Source organism: Lissotriton helveticus, chromosome 11, assembly GCF_964261635.1.
Source record: "Lissotriton helveticus chromosome 11, aLisHel1.1, whole genome shotgun sequence".
NCBI classification, from domain to species: domain Eukaryota; kingdom Metazoa; phylum Chordata; class Amphibia; order Caudata; family Salamandridae; genus Lissotriton; species Lissotriton helveticus.
Genome location: NC_136072.1, coordinates 271,623,960 through 271,643,122, shown reverse-complemented (window position 1 = coordinate 271,643,122; position 19,163 = coordinate 271,623,960). Strand labels below are relative to the sequence as shown.

The 19,163-nt window shown below is 44.9% G+C and overlaps 1 protein-coding gene across 4 annotated transcripts in view; it reads left to right on the top strand.

The window, feature by feature from the left end:
* The window catches only part of ASH2L (ASH2 like, histone lysine methyltransferase complex subunit), a 271,360-nt gene that overhangs the window by 131,667 nt on the left and 120,530 nt on the right, over window positions 1–19,163 (top strand). For all 4 annotated transcript variants that reach the window (XM_078668167.1, XM_078668168.1, XM_078668170.1 and 1 more), the window contains one exon: window positions 6,912–6,987. In XM_078668167.1, the coding sequence (XP_078524293.1) occupies window positions 6,912–6,987 (76 nt within the window). The remainder of the gene's footprint in view (window positions 1–6,911; window positions 6,988–19,163) is intronic.

Here is a 19,163-nt window from a genome sequence, read left to right as displayed (position 1 = left end):
TAAGGTTCTTGGTTTCTGCGTGGTAAATCAGGCCACCATTAATGCTGGTATTACCTTTTGTGAATCCTGGATTCGACTTTGATCCACTTCCACTTGCCAGAATTATTTTTCTATTTGGCCTCTCGCTGGACAATTAGAGCTTATTCTGGATATCCTCTTGATATTTCATTTTTTTCTGTCCAGAATTCCTTTTGATATTGTGCCCTCAAGGTTCAAAATGTCTTTTTGTCAGACCTCTTCCCTTTATTTGCTCCTATTGTTATTTTTCTCACTTCTCTTGTGATTAGAGTTTTTAAATTGCATATTCCACTACTGCACCAGCTTTGCCTTCCTGAATCCCCTTTTTAGGCCTCGCCCGAGTCAGTGTGCATGCGCTGCACTGCGAGGCTTATTGTAAGGACTTCCATCTGGCACATCTTTTCCTTGTGGTTTTTCTTTCTTTTTTTTTTTTTCTGCCACGCATTTGATTGGCCATGTGCATAAGGCTTCCACAAAAGAAAGCATGCAAATGGCCAAAGGCTCGGGTATGTCCTGCCTTCTCTTTAAATATTCCCTCCCATAGCCTATGGTTCTCTGGAGCGAGCAGGGGCTCTCAGGCTGCCAGCTGGCTGCTACTCGCTCCCTAGGACTCCACTCATCCCCTCCCACTCAATCGGGCCATGCCGTGTCACATGACACTCCTGCTGTGGATGCTGCTCGCTCCCGGTCTCGTTTTATTCTGCCGCATCTCCCTCCCCATGAAGTTGCACAGAGCTCTACGTGCTAGTATTTCATTTCTAGCCTTTCTCTTCGCGTGCAGACCACCGGGGCTTTACTGTAGCCTTTGCTCTTTTCCTTGATCTCGGTTTTTTCTTGCCTGCAGTCAGGTTTTGCTCCCCCTCCTCGCTTCTTCCCTGATGCAAGCTAGTGCAGCCTCCCCAGGGAAGCCTCGGCCCCTGAACGAAAGAAAATGAAGTTACTAATTTCCTCTGCGAGTTCTATCATTGTGATGGCAGCCTCTCTGAAACCCGGTCCTCCCGCCTTGCCTCTGTCTCCAAGCCCCGGGAACTTCATCTCCCAGCTCCTCTGTTTCTGACACTCTGTGCCTCAGACTTCCTGTGTCTCTGTTTTCTTTCAGGGTCTCAGACTCTCTACTCCAGTGTGCACAATCTCTTTTCTCATACACTATCTTTGCCTCAGACTCTTTATCTTCTTTTCTCCCGTATTCTGCCCACCGTGTGTCTCAGACTCTGTGTATCTGACTCTTTTACCAGCCTCTTGCGCTTTGTCTGTGTCAGACTCTGTTGCAGGCACACATAATCTCGCAGATTCTTTATCCCTGGCCTGTCTTTCTCCCACTTTGCCTGGTCTGTTTCAGTCTCCCTGCTCCTCAGACGTCCTCCATCTCTCACTCTCTCTCTCTCCCAGTCCCAGTGTATATCTTCACCTAGCTTGTCTCAGACTCTATCTATCGCAGGCGCTCCTCCTCGCTCGGATTCACCATCCCCGGACTGCCTCTCCCGCTCAGACTCTCTGCGCCTGTCTTTCTCCATATTCCAGACACTCTTTCCCTCGCCCCCCTCCCACTCGTCTCAGACTCTGCGTGCCGCAGACATCAGTACGCTGACACTCTATTTCTCAGACCCACTCTGTGGCCTCAGTCTCGTTATTTCTTTCTCTCTGTCCACAGTGTCTCCGAGTGTTTGTGACCCAGATCTTCCTCCTCTCCCAGACTCCGTCTCTCTCTCTCTGTTCCCCAGCCTCCCTCCGCATCTCCTTTTGTATCAGACCCTCCTCTTGTCTCCAAATACCTCTGGCTCGCTGCTTCTCTTTGTACCCTCAGGTTGTATGTCTCTTTATCTATGAGACTTCAGTGTTCCTCCAGTCATTCTCCCCCTCTCTCTCTCTTTCTGTCCTAGATGTTCTCAAGCACTCTGTGACCCCACCTCTCCACCACCTATTGTCTCTCTCGCCCTGTCTCCCCCGTCCCCCCCTCTCTGTGTGTGCGCACCTCCGTTTCCTCTTTGACTGTATCCCTCTTCTCTCCCATTGTCCTCTTTTCAGTAGCCCACTCCCTTCTATGACTCTCATTTCCTCAACTGGTCCTTTGCCTTGTGGTCTGTCTGTGACCCATAGTCGCAGCGATTCTGCATTTTCTCACTATGGCTATCATCTCGCCAAAACACACACACACGCACTTTTATTGTGAACTCTTTCACCCTTCAGCTCAATGTCTTTACTCTTCTTTCTCTCTCTTTCCTGTACTTGCGTGCCCTTTCTCTCGCTCCCTCACATACTCTTTCGTAACAAAAATGCTTAACACTTCTTATTATAACTTTTCAACATGATGTACACAATGCTGTACAACATAGCCAAAAGTTCGGGCTAAACACATGGTCCAAAAGGCGAGACATATTGGCTACGCCAATGCTTGTTTATTCATACTGTTTGAGATCTTTGGAGGATGTACTCTGGCTAGGGGATTTTGTGAGTAAAGTCGAAATTAGGGTTGCCCATTCTTTTTCGGTTTCACCTGCTGTGCTTTTTAATTCAAGGTTGACTGTTTTACTGTTCCTCTTTTTACCTCTTTTAACATTCCTACAAAATGGTAGACTTGAGCCATTACCTTTTGTATTTCAGGTCCACAACATTTTAGACTTTTTCGGTTGTCAGTGACTGTGGTGATTAAACCATCTGTCATCTTGCCTCTATTTACATACTGCAAATAAATGACTGAGTCAGCACAGGCAGGAGGGGAGATTTCAGGCTACTAGAAGATATTCTGTTACTGCAGATCTGAAGTAGATTTTATAGTGGGCAAGAAAACTAAACCTGTGCTAGGTCTACTGTTTCAGAGACCAGTCCCTCCAAAAAAGTGTTATTCTTGCAGCATATTTCTACAAAAGCACAGTTACCATAGGACATCAAAGACGCATGGAACATTTCCGGTGCTATATACATTGCCCTGCAGGTCTCATTGGGAGAGTCTCCAAATGCTGATCAGGGTGTCTGTTTATCGAACCCTGATAGCTCTGCATTGCTTCAAAGATTTCTGTATCCAGTCTGGTGCCTTGAGAAGGGTCTTAGGAGAACGAATCTGCAGGCGTTCCTATATTGGTCAGAAAAACTGTTACTGAAGGGAAGTACTAATTTTTCCTACGAGCATGTAGAGTCTGACGGGGCATGCAGGAATCCCTTCTAAGTTGCTCCTGCCAAAGCCACAGGTGATCTGTCCTTGGGATCTCAAAATCCTTGCATCAAGGCTCATTAATTCTGGGATTTCAGAAGTGTATATGAGACTATGCAAATGTTGAACAATCCTACACACAGTCAGATCAGCTTCTACCACAACAATCTTGTGTGATGTAAAATCACAGCACTTTAATATAATTAGTAATCCCCTCTTCCTCACCAAGCTATGACTGGCATTTTATAACCGAATCTGTTAAAAGCGTTTACTTCTTTAAAGTACACCATCCCAAGACTGTATAGTAGTACCTCCCCTTAAAAAAGAAAAGTTAATAGCAATTTTTTTTAGAATGCATAAGAGGATCAAGTCGGCCATTTTCCGGCCCTGACTTGGCCATGCCTGGTGCCTGCATGCAGTTCTTCCAAATTTCGCTCATCTGCTTGATCCTGTGCAACAACAAAACAAACTACTTTGCTACAAAAATCAGTATCGTGAAACTAGTATCCCTCTCAGCAAAGAACTGTAGCAAGTTATTATTTTAAGTGTTCTATAGGATTTGTTTGCTTACAGATGCATGTATAACTCTTCTCCTTGGCGGTAAATTCTGAAGAAAGTCACCTAGGTCAAAGCAATCCACCACATTGCTGGAGACAAAAAATGAAGAGATTAGGCCTCCCTATTTAGGTGTTTTTCTAATGTTGCTATTTTTAGTTTACTGAGGATTCCTATTCTGGCTGTCAATATTTCAATACAATTGAATCTGTAAATGTAGAGTAGCTGTGATGCAGGATTGTCAACTTGAGTCTATCCGACCTTGTGACTGGTCAGACCATCATATTGTCACATTCTTCATCAATGAAAAAGTCAAACTCAACATGACTCAATCCTCCAGACCTAAAATATGGAAAAGAGACCTGAAAAAACTCAACCCATACTCCCTACCCCCGAACAGCCGCGACCTCCTGCTCCCTCCTACGGGCGCTACAGATGTCCAATCCTTGACTGACCACTATCTCAATGCCATGACCTCAATAATTAATGAGGCTGCTCCCATGCAGCTAAAAAGAGTCTCCGCTAAAATCTCCAATCCATGGTACGACGGGAGTCTCAATGAAGATAGACGAGCCATGCGAATGGCAGAGCGCACCTGGAGAACAGCTCCCTCTGCACTACACCTGAAAACCCTGAAGAAAAAGAGAAACGCCTACTTCAGGAAAATAAAGCGCTCAAAAGCAAACTTCTTCAGCCTCCAGCTCGACCAAGCAAAAAACCGTCCGAGAAAACTGTTTGAGCTAATCAGAACACAAGCCAAGGAACAACCCCAACCTCTCAGTACTTTGGGCAAAGCACCCTCCTGTGAAGACTTCGCCGCTTTCTTTACCCAAAAAACTGACAACATAAAGAGTGATCTCCGCACTGACGCAAGCCTCTACACCACACCCAACTGCATAACACCCACCGAACTAAAAAACAATGCTACATGGTCATCCTTTGACACCTACTCCGAAGAAGAAATAGGCAAACTGCTCAGCACCTTGAAACCTTCCAATCACCTCACGGATCCCCTCCCTGCCAATGCTGTCAAAGATTTCACCCCATGGCTCCTTCCACTGTGGACTAAAATTATCAACAGCTCGCTCCAACAAGGATCCATCCCTGACTCCCTCAAAGTTGGACAAGTCACACCTTTACTAAAGAAACCTACGGCGGACCCATCCGACCTTAACAACTACCGCCCCATTACCAATATTCCCACTCTCGCCAAACTATTGGAAAAATGCGCACAACTACAGCTGACTAAACACATTGATAAGTTTGATCTCATCAAGGCTCATCAATCAGGCTTCCGAGCAGGACACAGTACTGAAACTGCTATGACTCACATAATTGACGACACCCTACAAATGCTAGATCAAAATGACACCTGCCTCCTCATCCTTCTTGATCTCTCCTCAGCATTCGACACTGTCAAACATGAGAATTTACTCGAACTTTTGAACACAAGAATGGGTCTATCTGGGACGGTTCTCAAGTGGTTCACCTCCTTCTTACACAACAGGTCGCAGAAATTCAAGAGTAACAACCTGATGTCCTCACCAATACCTGTTTCGTTAGGTGTCCCCCAAGGATCCTCCCTATCACCAACTTTGTTCAACTTAGTTATGGAACCTCTCACCACCTTGCTACAAGCATCCAATGTACTTTTTCACATGTACGCAGATGACACCCAATTATATCTCAAACTACAATCCCCCAATGACATTTTACTCCTGAACTCAACGATCAGAAGCACCCAATCCTGACTTGCCAATAATCATCTCAAACTCAATGCTCTGAAAACAGAGTTCCTTCTGATCTCACCTCCCGCGAAGATCTCTACCACTCAAACCTGGCTTAAACAGCTAACTGCATTCAATGTCCTACCCACCATCGTGGACTCCTCAAAATCTCTAGGCATAACTCTCGACTCCAATCTCAACATGCAGCATCATATCAGCAAGGCTACTAAGGGAGCGAACTTCCAAATCAATACCCTGAGGAAACTTAAACCCTTCCTACCAGCCAAAGACTTCCAAACTGCAGTACAAGCACTGGTAATCCCGCGAATTGAATACGGCAGCATCGCCCTCTGCGGTCTCCCGTTAACCACCACTGCTCCCCTAAGAGCCTCTCTAAACGCTGCAGCGAGACTCATCACTGGGTCAAAAAAACACTTGCATATCACCCCTGACTTGAAATCCTTGAACTGGCTGCCTTTTGAAGCCAGAATACATCTGAAAATCGCCTGCATGACACACAAGGCTGTACACCTGAGCTCTCCCGGATACCTCACCCAGAAGCTGTCAATCTCTGGCGGCTCTAGATACACTAGAGGCACAAACAATCTTCTGCTAAAACCTCGAAGATTCCGGAAGGAAAAAACTTATAAACGCTCTTTCTCAGGAATGGCACCCAGGATCTGGAACTCACTCCCTCCTGAAATCAGGCTCATCTCCTCCGTCACACTTTTTAAGAAAGAAGTAAAAGCTATTCTCATGGCCAAATACACTTGAACTATTAACGTGGATCTGTAAAAGTCTCTGCACCGATCTGTATTATTCTGCTCGATCCTTACGACTGTGTTTTTCTTGTATTATTCTGCTCGATCCCTACGACTGTGTTTTACCTGTATTGTTGATTCACTTACCTGACTATCTACTTGCAGTATTAATTTACCTGTGCTTTTATGCTCCCTCACGTACCTACCCATCCCACTTACTACCTATAATTTTGATATACCTAATGACCTGTTATTCACTCTCTTGTTGGTATTCCCTGCTTTGTAAAGCGCTCTGATATCTGCAAAGATCTTGTTCGCGCTATATAAAACTTTCAAAATAAATAAATAAACTTTGCATTTTGCTGGCTAAAAGATTCTGTTGATTACGTCTGGGATTTCCTGCAGCTTATTAGGTAAGTGTAATTAGCTTTACTGTACTCTTTTAATAGCTTTTTAGATTTGTAAAACATTACATCACCGTCAGTGGCTATGTATTTGTGTTGTGAATATTTCTTTTGTTGTTGGTTTTTTTTGTTTACTATTAACTTTGTGAAGCTGTTGCACTGTGGGGGGGACTGGGACTTGGAGTGGGTGAAAGATAACAAAAACTATGAACTGTTTATCAAAAAAATGTACGTAATATTCTAGATTTGCCTATATCTAGAGATTTGAAAATGTAAGTATGTTTTTCTTTTATTCTAGGACCTTGGAAACATTGGGCCAGCGTACGATAATCAGAGGCAAAGCAGTACTGTGTCTACCAGTGCCAGTTTGAATGGTAATGCAAATTCTTAGCTTTTTGTTAGGTTCTTGCTCTACACAATTTAGGAATACTCCCTCATGACATATTTCTTTTCTGTGATTCAACAGGAATTCAGCATGGGCCATCCATAAGGTTAGACAAGAACAAAATCCAACAACATGCACATATTTATAAGTCTTCACTTTGTTTGTTTATTTTCTTTATTTTGTCAAAAATATTTTTATGCTATCTTTTACCAATTTTACATCTCAAATAAATATTAAAGACATATCCACATAATTTTACAATATGATGACATTGTCATGTATCAACATCATACAACCCCCAGGTAAAGAGACAAACAAAAAGCATTCCAACAAACTCTCATACATTCATACCTCTTCAACTACACTCATACCCCATTCATAACTACATATATCTAGAAAGTGGGAGACATAAGGTTGTTTTTAGTCTCTACGACCATTTAGGCCAACTGCATATAGCAGGATATGAATATCATTGGTTCTTGCTCTGTATCCATGTATTTAGCCCCCCTGAGACAGTGCATTGCTGTCTTTGTGAGATCTATTGTTATCTACAGTGAGTTTAGAGATCAGTTCTTCCACACACCGCCAACACTAGCAGTCCTAATACTTAGTCTGAATGTATATACCAAAAAAGGCAACAATTCATTAGATATTTTGGTGTTCATCATAGATCATCCCCAAATAAAGTACTATTCCTTCTGCGACATGCTCCTAACTTGAGCCTATCATTGGAATTAGTGGTTGCCCATTTTCAGGGGGATACATCGGAGACTGGTTCGAAAACAAGATCATGTGCATTGGACATGCAAGGGAATAAGTAATCAAATCAGACCTATTCACCATCTGAGGGTATGCTATGCTCCATCAAGCACATATAGACTTGTATAGTAATTTTGTCATCACAGGATAAGCACTTTAGAGATGATACCCTAGAGCAGACTATATACTTGAAGGGTAGAGATTCCTAGACCCGTGTTGGTTTTCAGTCAAGTAAATTTGTTGAAAGGCATTATCCAATGCAGTGTACCTATAATGCACATGTGTTGCGGATGGGTCTTATGCAATGTTCCCTCTAATTTTTTCCTCTGTGTGCGGCAGTGGAGGGTCTCTGTGCGCTGCAACCATGGCTATGTGTGCCAGGAACCAAACTGCGCATGTCTGCGGCGCCAAATGGCACCCAAAACGTTTACTTTAAAAAGTGAAAAGATGGTGCATTTTCACACATACAGCGCCACAATAAGGGTCTCAAGGGCCTCTGTGCCATTAGTTTTTTGTGCCCGTCTGCCCTCTGTGCCACTCGTTTTTGTGCCCCTTTTGCCTTCTGTTCCACTCGTTTTTTGTGCCTTTCTGCCCTCTGTTCCACTCGTTTTTTGTGCCTTTCTGCCCTCTGTGCCACTCATTTTTCCCTTGTTTTTGTGCCTTTCTGCCCTCTGTGCCACTTGTTTTTCCCTAGTTTTTGTGCCCTTCTGCCCTCTGTTCCACTCGTTTTTTGTGCCTTTCTGCCCTCTGTTCCACTCGTTTTTTATGCCCTTCTGCCCTCTGTGCCACTCGTTTTTGTGCCCTTCTGCCCTCTGTGGCACTCGTTTTTTTTTTCCTTTCTGCCCTCTGTTCCACTCATTTTTTGTGCCCTTCTGCTCCACTCCTTTTTTGTTCCTTTCTGCCCTGTGCGCCACTCGTTTTTTTCCTTGTGTTTGTGCCATTTTTGCCTTCTGTTCTGCTAGTTTCCCCAGCTGCTGTGCCCCCTGCGGCCTTCCCCCCTGACTGCCCACTGTGGCCTTTTCTTTAAGTATTGCTGTTAATCAGAGCCCCTTCACGGGCTCCGATTAACAACAATACTTAAACAAAAGGCCACAGTCTGCCCCGCGCTTTACTAACAAAAGCGTAGAGACAGTTTCCAAATACAGCGTGTGCTAAAGTACGCGCTGTGTTTGGAAACTGACTACGCTTTTGTTAGTAAAGCCCGGGCGAAGACTGTGGCCTTTTGTTTAAGTATTGTTGTTAATCGGAGCCCGTGAAGGGGCTCTGGTTAACAGCAATACTAAACAAAAGGCCACAGCAATACTAAACAAAAGGTCACAGTCTGCCCCGCGCTCCCACATAGCTGCAAGCCCCACCAGCCCCCCCCCCCGCCTCCTTACCTGCACTCCTCACGACCACTCCGCCGCAAGGAAAAGTGCCTCATGTTCGCGCCGCTCGCTTCTTTAAAGCGGCGGCGGCGCGACTCTTTCGCGTGACATCCTTTGTGCTCGCTCCATGCGAGGCGGTGCGCGCTGACGTCAGGGAACGGAGGTCATATGTAAAGGAAGATACTTGCATCTTTCAGCTTGTAAGACATACTTCCATGTCCGAATTGTTGTTTGTGCTTGTGAAAGTGGCACCATCATCCCTTGTTCTTATATACTCTTTCCTTTTATCAAGTTTTTCTCAAGCGAATTTGATGATCTAGGGCAATGAGGTGCTCTATCTTATGACTGTGCTGGTCATCAGTAGATTCAGTCCCTGATAACATGAGCCACCAACTAAACCTCGCACCGGTGGTAGGAGAGTGCCTACTGGTTCTCATTTTGAGAGGCCAGCCTAGTACTTGGGCTTCTCACATCATTGTATACCTACAAACACCTATATTTTTTATTTATTTATTTTTAGTGTTTTTTATAGCGCGAACATGACCCTGCACAGGGTATCAGAGCGCTTTACAATAGCATATAAACAACATTCTTAACTTTACATGTTACTAGCCATAGGTGATTACGTATTAGCAAATCCGTAAGAGCTAACATAACCAAAAAGTTCACATATAGATTTCTATAAAGTCTTTGGAACTAAATGAGATAAAAACTAGAATAACATTTCAACCTAGTACAGTGAGTTGCTTGTGTGGAAATTCTACCAGCCAGGCCGAATGAAATAAAAGAAGTACAGTTATAAGGATTTAAGGGAGAAATTTCCTCATATAAAACGATTTTGCTTCCTTTTTAAATTTTGCGATGGTTGGAATTCTTCTCAACTCCGGGGGGAGGGCGTTCCAAATTCTCGGTGCCGCCCCTGAGAATGCTCGGTCATAAGTTCTTTTCTTATGGAAGCGCGCCGGTTTCAGTAGTAGATCAGCATTGCTCCTGGAGGAACGGGACCCTCCCGACAACGTGAGTTTCTTGGCGAGGTAGACTGGATATTTGTTGTGAATTGCTTTGTGTGTGACACATGCCAGCTTGAACTGGATTCGTGCTTCGAAAGGAAGCCAGTTGAGAGCTTTCAAGTGGGGGGAGATATGGTCAAATTTTTTGGATCCCGCTATGAGTCTTGTGGCTGCATTAAGGCATGCTTTCAGTGGGGCTGTTGAGATCTTAGGGAGCCCGGCTAAGGTTGTGCAACCGTATTCAATCCTTGAGATGACCAATGCCTGAACTGCTGTTTTGAGGTCTGTTTTGTTTAAGAAAGGCTTTAGTTTTCTTAAGTAGCTTAAGTGGAACCTGGCGTTTTTTGCCATTGTGTTGATATGTACAGACATATTAAGGTTTTTGTCCAGAACGATACCCAGAGATTTAGTTGACTCCACAATCTTCGGAGTGCACTTTAGAGCTGTGATGAGGTTGGACCATTCAGCAATCAATGTTTTGCTTTTTTTAGGAGTAATCAGGAGGAATTCCGTTTTTTGAGGATTAAGTTTTAGGTGGTTCTTGGTTAGCCATAGAAGTGTTCTTGCTAGAGCAATGTTCATTGTCTTTAAATCTTCAGTCGACGCAACCTTAATGTACAGCTGAGTGTCATCAGCATACATATGGTAAGCAATGTTAGCATTTTGAAGTATTTCCGTAAGAGGTTCTACGTATAGATTGAAAAGTGATGGAGATAGCGTTGAGCCTTGAGGAACTCCTATAGTATTGTCAGTTGCATTTGAAAGGGTTTGATTGACCATTATTTTTTGTGATCTATTCTCCAGAAAGGAGCTGAACCAGGATAGCACTGTCCCCTCGAATCCCATCCTGTTTTTAAGTCGATCGAGGATATAGGCATGGTTCACCGTGTCGAAAGCTGACGACAGGTCCAATAAGATTAGGAGGCATGTTTTATTCTGGTCCAGAGCCAGTAAAGCGTCATCTACTATGTGCAGAATCGCAGTTTCTGTACTGTGATTTGGACGGAAACCGGATTGGCAGTCATTTAGAAGCTTGAATTTAGAGATGTGTAGGCTCAATTGATGTTGGACACATTTTTCCAGAATTTTGGCCAACATGGGAATATTGGTTACCGGTCTAAAGTTGTTCGCATCTAAAGGGTTCTCAGTCGGTTTTTTTAGGAGTGGGATGACTTGTCCTGTTTTTAAGCAGGCTGGTATTTGACCTTGAGACAACGAGGCATTAATGATCTTGGACCAGGCCGGGATTAGCAGGTGATTTATGGAGGACCAGCATTTCGCCGGAAGGGGATCATTGTAATGATTGTTAGGTTTCGATAGAGATGGAAAGGCTTGACTCGTACTTCCCCCCAAGGTTATCTTCATATTTTCTTCTGCATACCATCTGATACAGTCCTTAGATTAAGCTCCAATTGTTTGAGCTATTTAATTCCATTATCAAGATACCAGGGCCTGTATGACTTATGACTAATAAGGCATTTACTGATGAGCCACGAAAGATGCATATCTTGCCTTCATCTCTGTGACAAGACCAAAGCCTTAAAGATCTGCATACATTTTTTTCACCAAGACTTTGACCTTTCTTTTTACTTGTGACTTTATAGGTGGTAGTTAAGGGAACCCATGATGTGGGCGAGAGAATTTAGAATGTATTTCCAGCTGTGAATGATCTGCCATATATACTGCCCAGACAGGAGCTAAGGAACTCTTCTTCACCAGTGTCTAGCACATGTACTTAAAATTGCTTCCCTGGTCACTTGTACTGCCAACAGTTGAAATGACAAGCACAGGGGTATAACTGGATATGTCCACACATGCTATATGGAGCACCCTGCCTTAGTGCTGTAAGCCCTGCTGTAGAGGTTACTTTACCAGGCTGAATGAAGTGTCTGTGGGCATGGCGCAAACAGGGATGTGTGGCATGTCATGTTTTTTCTTTTGTTTGAACCAAGATGTGCAGCCTGTAATGGAGGCCGCCTGTTCTTGGTGAGGGTCCCTTAGGGTGGCACAATTAATGCTTCAGCCCTCTTTAGTTCCCCATGACCTAGCCTCCAGGAGTACCATTTACTGGGGACCTACGGGGTGTGCTAAAGATATGGCCAATTAGGGTTCATTTGCACCGTTTTAGGGAACGATATCTGGCACTGGGGTCCTGGTTAGCAGGAACTAAGTTCACTTCCAGCTGAAAGTGCATCGAATTCCAGGCAAAAAGTGAGGGTGACCATGTCAACAAGCATTGGCATAGCCAATAGGTCTCGCTTGTGGGACCTTATAAGTATTTTGTTTTGCAGCACAATATCCTTGTAACTAAATACTTATAAGGTCCCACAAGCGAGACCTATTGGCTATGCCAATGCTTGTTACTCCAGTTAGTGTAAATAAATACTGGCCTGTTTATTGCACATCTTCCTGAATGGTATTACTTGGTCAAGTGAACAGCAGCCCAGTGCAGTGGTTCTGCTGGGGGCTGCAAGCAGAGGTCAGGAGAGCTGCATAGGGCTCCTGTGCCGTACTTTGAGTAGGACTGTGTGAGACCATTTGCTGCTTTGCTGCCATTTTGGAATTGTAACAAGATAATTGCTGCTGAGATGTGCAGCGCCTAGAAACGGCATAAACGGGGCATGAAGTGCTACATATGAAATGCATTATGAAACTGGCAACGTCCTATCATGAACTGGCAAAAATCCAGGACGCCCAGTCACCCGCTGGAGCTGATTTTCGGTATACTGCAGAGCATTACTAAATGAATACATTGAATAAATGTGTATTCTCCGCGCCATGCGGTGTGGTTTGAAAAGCGTGCGGTGCAGCCTGCAGCGTCTTGGGCGCAGGGGTGAGCTCCGTCTAATATGTGTGCTTCCATCTGAAGAGCCGTGGCTGGTACCAAGACTTGGAGGAAGATCTGAGACTCCAGCCCGCCCGCCCGACCTCAAGTGTGATGAGAAAGGGCCGTGTACGGGACTCGACGGGCCTGAAGGCAAAAGCCACACTTCCAAGAATAGTCAAGAAGAGCAGGAAAAGGAAGCCCTTCATGACGAGTTTTCGAAGCATTTGAAAAGCTTTCTTTCGTATAGATAAGTCAGTGTGAGCACACTTAAGTTAAAAACGGAAAAGAAAAGTCAAACACAACGCTTATTTCAACAATTACATGAAATAAAAACATTTTAAACACGCACAAACTCTACATTATCACTAGAAAACAAAGCTTTGTTAAAACATTTCGGGAAGCGTGTGTGACAATGGAAAAAACATGAGATAACCGGCCCCACAGCAGACATGTGTTAGCTCTTGTTAGAGAATAGAAGTCTGGGCAACGGAAAGTAGCCGTGTTTATTGGAAGTGCAGCAAAGTGGATTCCTGTCGGATGAGGTAACCCCGCTGCCATGTTCACAAGTCATGTTCTGCGGAGCCTTTGTTTGGTTTCAGTTAGATGGAAGGAAAAGAAGAGTGATGCGTGAATGGGCCGTGACTGGCTCTCTAAACCTAGCTTTACACAAAATATGCGTGGCTGAAGGGTACTGTAGACTAAAGGCAGGCCAGGATCGTGTCAGATGGCTCGTCGTGAGCGAGATGTATTATTCATTCTGATGGGGGGGAGGTGTGGGAGGAGTGCTGCTACGGCAACTGCTACGGGCTGGGGAGGGGGTGGAGAAATGAAAGGAAAGGCTGTGTTTGCGGGGAGAGAAAGGGGAGGTGCTGGTGTGGGAGGGGGGAGGTGCTGGTGTGGGAGGAGTGCTGCTACGGCAAGGCTGTGTTTGCGGGGAGAGAGAGGGGAGGTGCTGGTGTGGGAGGGGGGAGTTGCTGGTGTGGGAGGAGTGCTGCTAGGGGAGGAGAAGCCCTGGTGAATGCTCGTGCATGTTCACGTGAACTGCAAGAAAACGCCGGGCTGAAAGCCCTTAGTTTGAAGAGGATTTTGCCGACATGAATTCTCGCTCCGCTCGATGCGCATGCGTGCATCGATAGGTCGCGAGACCTAAAAAGGGGCACTTTCCTACAAACTTTCACTAAATGTTGCAAACTGAGTAGCAAGCTAAAACGTTGTTCGCAAAACCTCAATGGTGCCCTCTTAATATCTTAGAAATCAAACAGAAGTATTGACTTCCTTTCAGACCCCAATCTCTTTTTTTTTTTTTAAATCTTTTTATTATAACACAAGAGGAGAAATATACATATCAGGTGTCATGAAACGAAATACAACACAGCTGTGGACGGGCAAATAAGTGAAGAAATACCGTACAGTCAGAATCAGCAAAGAAATCAATACCAGCGTAAAGCAAACGCAAAACAATTAGATAGCAATGACCGCAGGCACCCCCCCACAGCACCCGCCCACCAAGAGTACAGGACATACGAGGCAGGCATATGCCACCCAGATACGTTTAGGCAAAAAGCAGGAGAATACGCCACATCTCCTGTGAAGAAGGGAAAAGGGAAATCGAATGGTCATAGAAAATAACAAAGGAAAAAAAAAAAAACACCCTACACCCCTGCAGATGGCTACGACCTAACCCCACTAGCAGCGTGCCTGTCGCCCCCTAAACTACACCCCAAGGAAGGGAAAAAGTTGGAGGAGGAGAATGTTGCAAAACGATACGAGCTCCCGGACTCCCATCCCCCCGCCAAAAGCAGACACCCCCTACCGTCAGAATAAGAAATCGCAGCAAATCAAGAGATAGTCCGTAGGGGGGCCGCAACAAAGAACAAGAGAACACCTAAGCCGACCCCTGCTCAACAGAAATAGCAAACCCCGTCCAGGCACAGTAGTAAAACATTAACCAGGCTAACCAAACGTACAGCCGGCCCCGCTCCCACAGATACAACCCAGCAAAAACAAAGGGAGACATTGCAGCTATGCGTGATCAAGTTCAGCCCAAACCCTCACGATCCATCACAAAATCCCTTCCAGCACACACAGATCGCCATGATTCTTCACGTTGAGTACATCCATTCGAACCGCCGTCACAACAGGAATTCCAGAGAACAGTAGAGTGTCCAAGTTAATGCAAGGAGAGGGAAAGCAGGATAAACTAACGCAAGGTTCAAAAGACAGAGCAAGTCCACTATCCACTGGTGAGAAAGCAGCCAGGCGGTGATGATCCATTACGGAAAAAGGCGGAAGTCGAATTTGGCAGTCGTGGTAGAAGGCACATAGTCCCACAAGGGCAGTCACAGCCAACTCGGGCGGCATCTATGTAGGGCTTAACTCGCATCCAGTCGTATCGTCCTCGATCGCCGCCATCTTAGGGTTGCTGGGAGGGTCCAGATCAATATTCTGCACGGGGACCTCGGTGCCATCAAAGACGGTATCCTTGGGCGGAGTACCTCGGCTGTCTAGCAACAAAGGGTCGGAGTCTGGTCTCGAGCTGATACGGTCTACAGTTACGATCATCCCTTGGATGTTGGCGGTGAACCGTTCGTGAAGCTGCAAAATAGCGGCCATTACAGTGCGTAGCGACGGTGTAGTTGCAGTCCGCTCCATCGCCCCTCAATGAGCGACCGGGCGGGTATCCGAACCCCAGAGGTCGACTTCTCCGGGGCACGGGACAGAATCGTTGTAAAAACCACTGTAAAACACGCACAGAGTACAGTAGATGCACCGTCGCCGCCCACGGGGAACCGAGCCCAGAGTACCACCGGGAGCCCAACGGGGTCTCCGGGAAGCGGATCCCCGAACAAATAGACAATATTAACAGGCCACTGTAGTTGCAGGGTAAAGCTGTCACCGGAGCACCATCTAATAAGGGAGAAACAAAAAAGCCGCTTCGGGAGACCAGATCCACCCACTTTTCACAGCCGATGTTGTTCGACTCCAACCCGGCCAAGTTGAAACTCGAGGCCCTGGCGTCAGATCGGAGGCAGGCCGAGAATGGCGCACGGTATAACTTTGCCGTCCGGGCCGCCAGATATTTCGGGGTTGCACCTATCGAATCAGATGCTGTTCACCAGCACGGGAGTCCGGCGGGAGTTCAGAATAAATTTCAGGATTTATGAGCTTCTGGCGGAGGTCGACGGAGCCGGGGGCTCATGCGGCCATCTTGGTCACGAGCGTAGCTCCTCCCCGACCCCAATCTCTTAATTAAAACTGTTTGCATCAGCTAATCGTTAGGATATATTTAGAGTCTGGAGAAAATCTGACCCACTGTTTCCCCCCATATGCATAAATTCTAAATAAAAGGCTGTTTCCATGCAGACTGGGACATACTTTTTCCCAGTATGCATTGCCCTCTGCCAGATGAAACTATCATTACGTTGCTACATGCTGCAGGAGCACTTTCTGTGGGAAGCTTTCAGCTGTACCTCTGTGAAGCAGCTACATAGAAGACCGTTTGTACAATTACTACCTGAATTTGCAGACCAGGAAATCTGTTGGACAGGCAGTGGTCAAGAATCTGTTTACTCAATGTGTGCATCATACCTACATTCCCAATTTTATATACTGCTTGTTAATTTATTTCAAAAGCTAGTTGATCTTGAATGACCCTAGCGCTGGAGATTCAAAGGCAAAGTGCCATACCCCCTGTTGAAGCACATTACCTTCACACTTTACATGTCAGTATAGAAAAATAAATTGAACATGTGACCTTACTAAGGCATGTTTTAGACATTCCAATCTAATCGACTGGTTTAAGGACAACTAATGAGATGACTAAACTGTGCATATGTGTTTTAGTAATGTCCTATTTAATGTGACTCCCATCCTGATGATGCAGAATAATTCAAAAGTTTGTTAATCTAGGAACGATTCCAGCACTAGGGAGCTGTAGTTATAGTTGAGTGACTTCATCTGTCACGGACAGTGTTTGACCTACGGTTGCCACCAAATGCTAGTTACTATTCCTGACAGTGATAATTGGTGCTATGGCTGCATCTAACCATCAATTTAAACCTATGGTATGGTATATAGGAATGTAGTAAAAGACAAGTCCATGAAAGTGAGTGCAGCTCTTGGACCTACCATGTAGAACCAAGTTGTTGAAATGAGACCTAGCAGGTTCATGTTCTTGAATATCTAGTTCTGTGAAAGAGGCATAGGATATCGAAAAGGGCTCCCAAGGTGTAAAACATTACCTTCAGCAGTCCTGAGGTTCAAGTTCTTGGGATCTCTCTGTAAAGGGTGGCGATTGGTGGTCAGATTCGCTTAACCCCTTGCACGCTGATGACGAGCTGGGCTCGTCATGAGGTAGCCTCCTGCTACGCTGATGACGAGCCCAGCTCGTCACGTAACATGCGGTTTCGCAAAAGTCAGCGTACGAGCGGAATTCCGCCCGCACGCATGCGGTTAAGCACACTGTACATCATATTCCGGATGGGGTGGCCCTCCAAGCAGGATTACCTCATACTCTCAGCTTTTAGGCCCTTCTCTTAACTCCGATTGTGAGGTAATCCAGCCCGCTATTCTGTAACCATCTTTGCAGTGTTGCTATATAAATAGATTTGCTTGCGGTCTGCCTCCTTCTCGTTTGAGGTCTAATCAAAGAAGATGCTCCATGGTAAATAGTAAAAGTAATCTAAAACTACCTTGTTGCTCTAGCATCTCTTGCTTGCTTGAAGCCATTGAGCTCTTGATTACAAATGTCACGAGTCATCAGCTCAACACCACATGATTGACAAAAAAGCATGTGCTTCTATAAAACATTCCTGTACCAGAGACTAGATTTACAGGTGAGTAGCATACGCTTTTCCAGACAATTGGATATGTTCCCCTGGCCATAAAACATAGTTTTGGATGTTTTCTCTGTTATGTACTTGTAGAGTTTGCTTGCAATTCAGCCCCTCTCTCTATTAACTTGCAAGAATTGATTTGAGAATTTGTATAGCGGTCGAATGCTCAAGGGCATGTAGGTGCTGAGTGGTAAGGTGCCAGAAGTGTGAAAGGAGAGCAGTGCTGGGCTGTTTTTGTCAGTCTGGAGTGAATTCCAAGATTTCACTGCCCTCAGAATAAAAGCTTCTTCTGCCCCAACGAGCTTTGTTGAATTTGGGGGTTTGTAAGAGTTTGCTCTGTGATGATCTTAGATTTCTGACAGGTAAATACCAGGTTAGGAGTTGTTTCAGATATTGAGGGCCATTTCCATGCAATGCTTTAAACGCTGGGCATAAGGAGTCGGCGGTATGAAGGTACAAACTTTCCTAATTACCTTTAGAATAAATATGATAGTAGAGGAAAGATTGCTGATTATATATTTATAGAGCGAGAGAGATATACACCTGTCAAATTGAAATGCAGTGTTGCCCTTTGGTTTAGTTTCTGCTCCAAATATTCCGTCTTGATAAATGCACAACTGCGGCAAAGTCACACAGACTGGCAACAAATCCTCCCTCGGAATGAGCCTGCCAGCTGCTACAGGAACACTATCAAACTTTCATACACCGAAAGAATTGCGAGGAGCAAAAAGAAAAACATTTTGAATGCATTTATTGTCAAAGTACAAATCGGCCAAGATGTTTCATGATTTAAAAATGTCAACCTCTGGAACTATTTACCAGTTCCAGTAGTCCAGTAAATCACTCCATTTGGATTTTCAAAGGTTTCCCTAATATAATTGATGTACCCCAGTTTCAAATCAAAGTGAGTTTGAGTAGAACGAGAGTGACCAACATAGTGCCGTTCCACGATCAGTGTATATTCCATCTTTCTTTGAGAAGTTAATTATGGTTGCACATTCATTTTTATTCTTCACATAGCTGCTCGGTACACATTCACTTGACACAAATTTCTAGAAGGTAAAGTGGCCCATATCTTACCTCCCCTCATACCTAAATTTGTGCCAACCACCTTTCCCCTCCAACAGTGTTTTCAAATAGCTTTTCTTGTTGCTAAGTTTATGCTTATGTTAGAAAGTAATACGTTCCTTTCAATCTTTAAGTCTCTCGAGGTCTCTTATGCTGGGTTGAAGGTATTGCAAGAAATACTGCAAATCCAAGGAGAAAAGGGTTCTCAAAATCTTGAAATGCTGCCATATTCCCGCCCTTCTGAATTACCAGATCCCGCCATGTTAGTAATTCCGTGTGTGGAAAATCACTATTCCGGC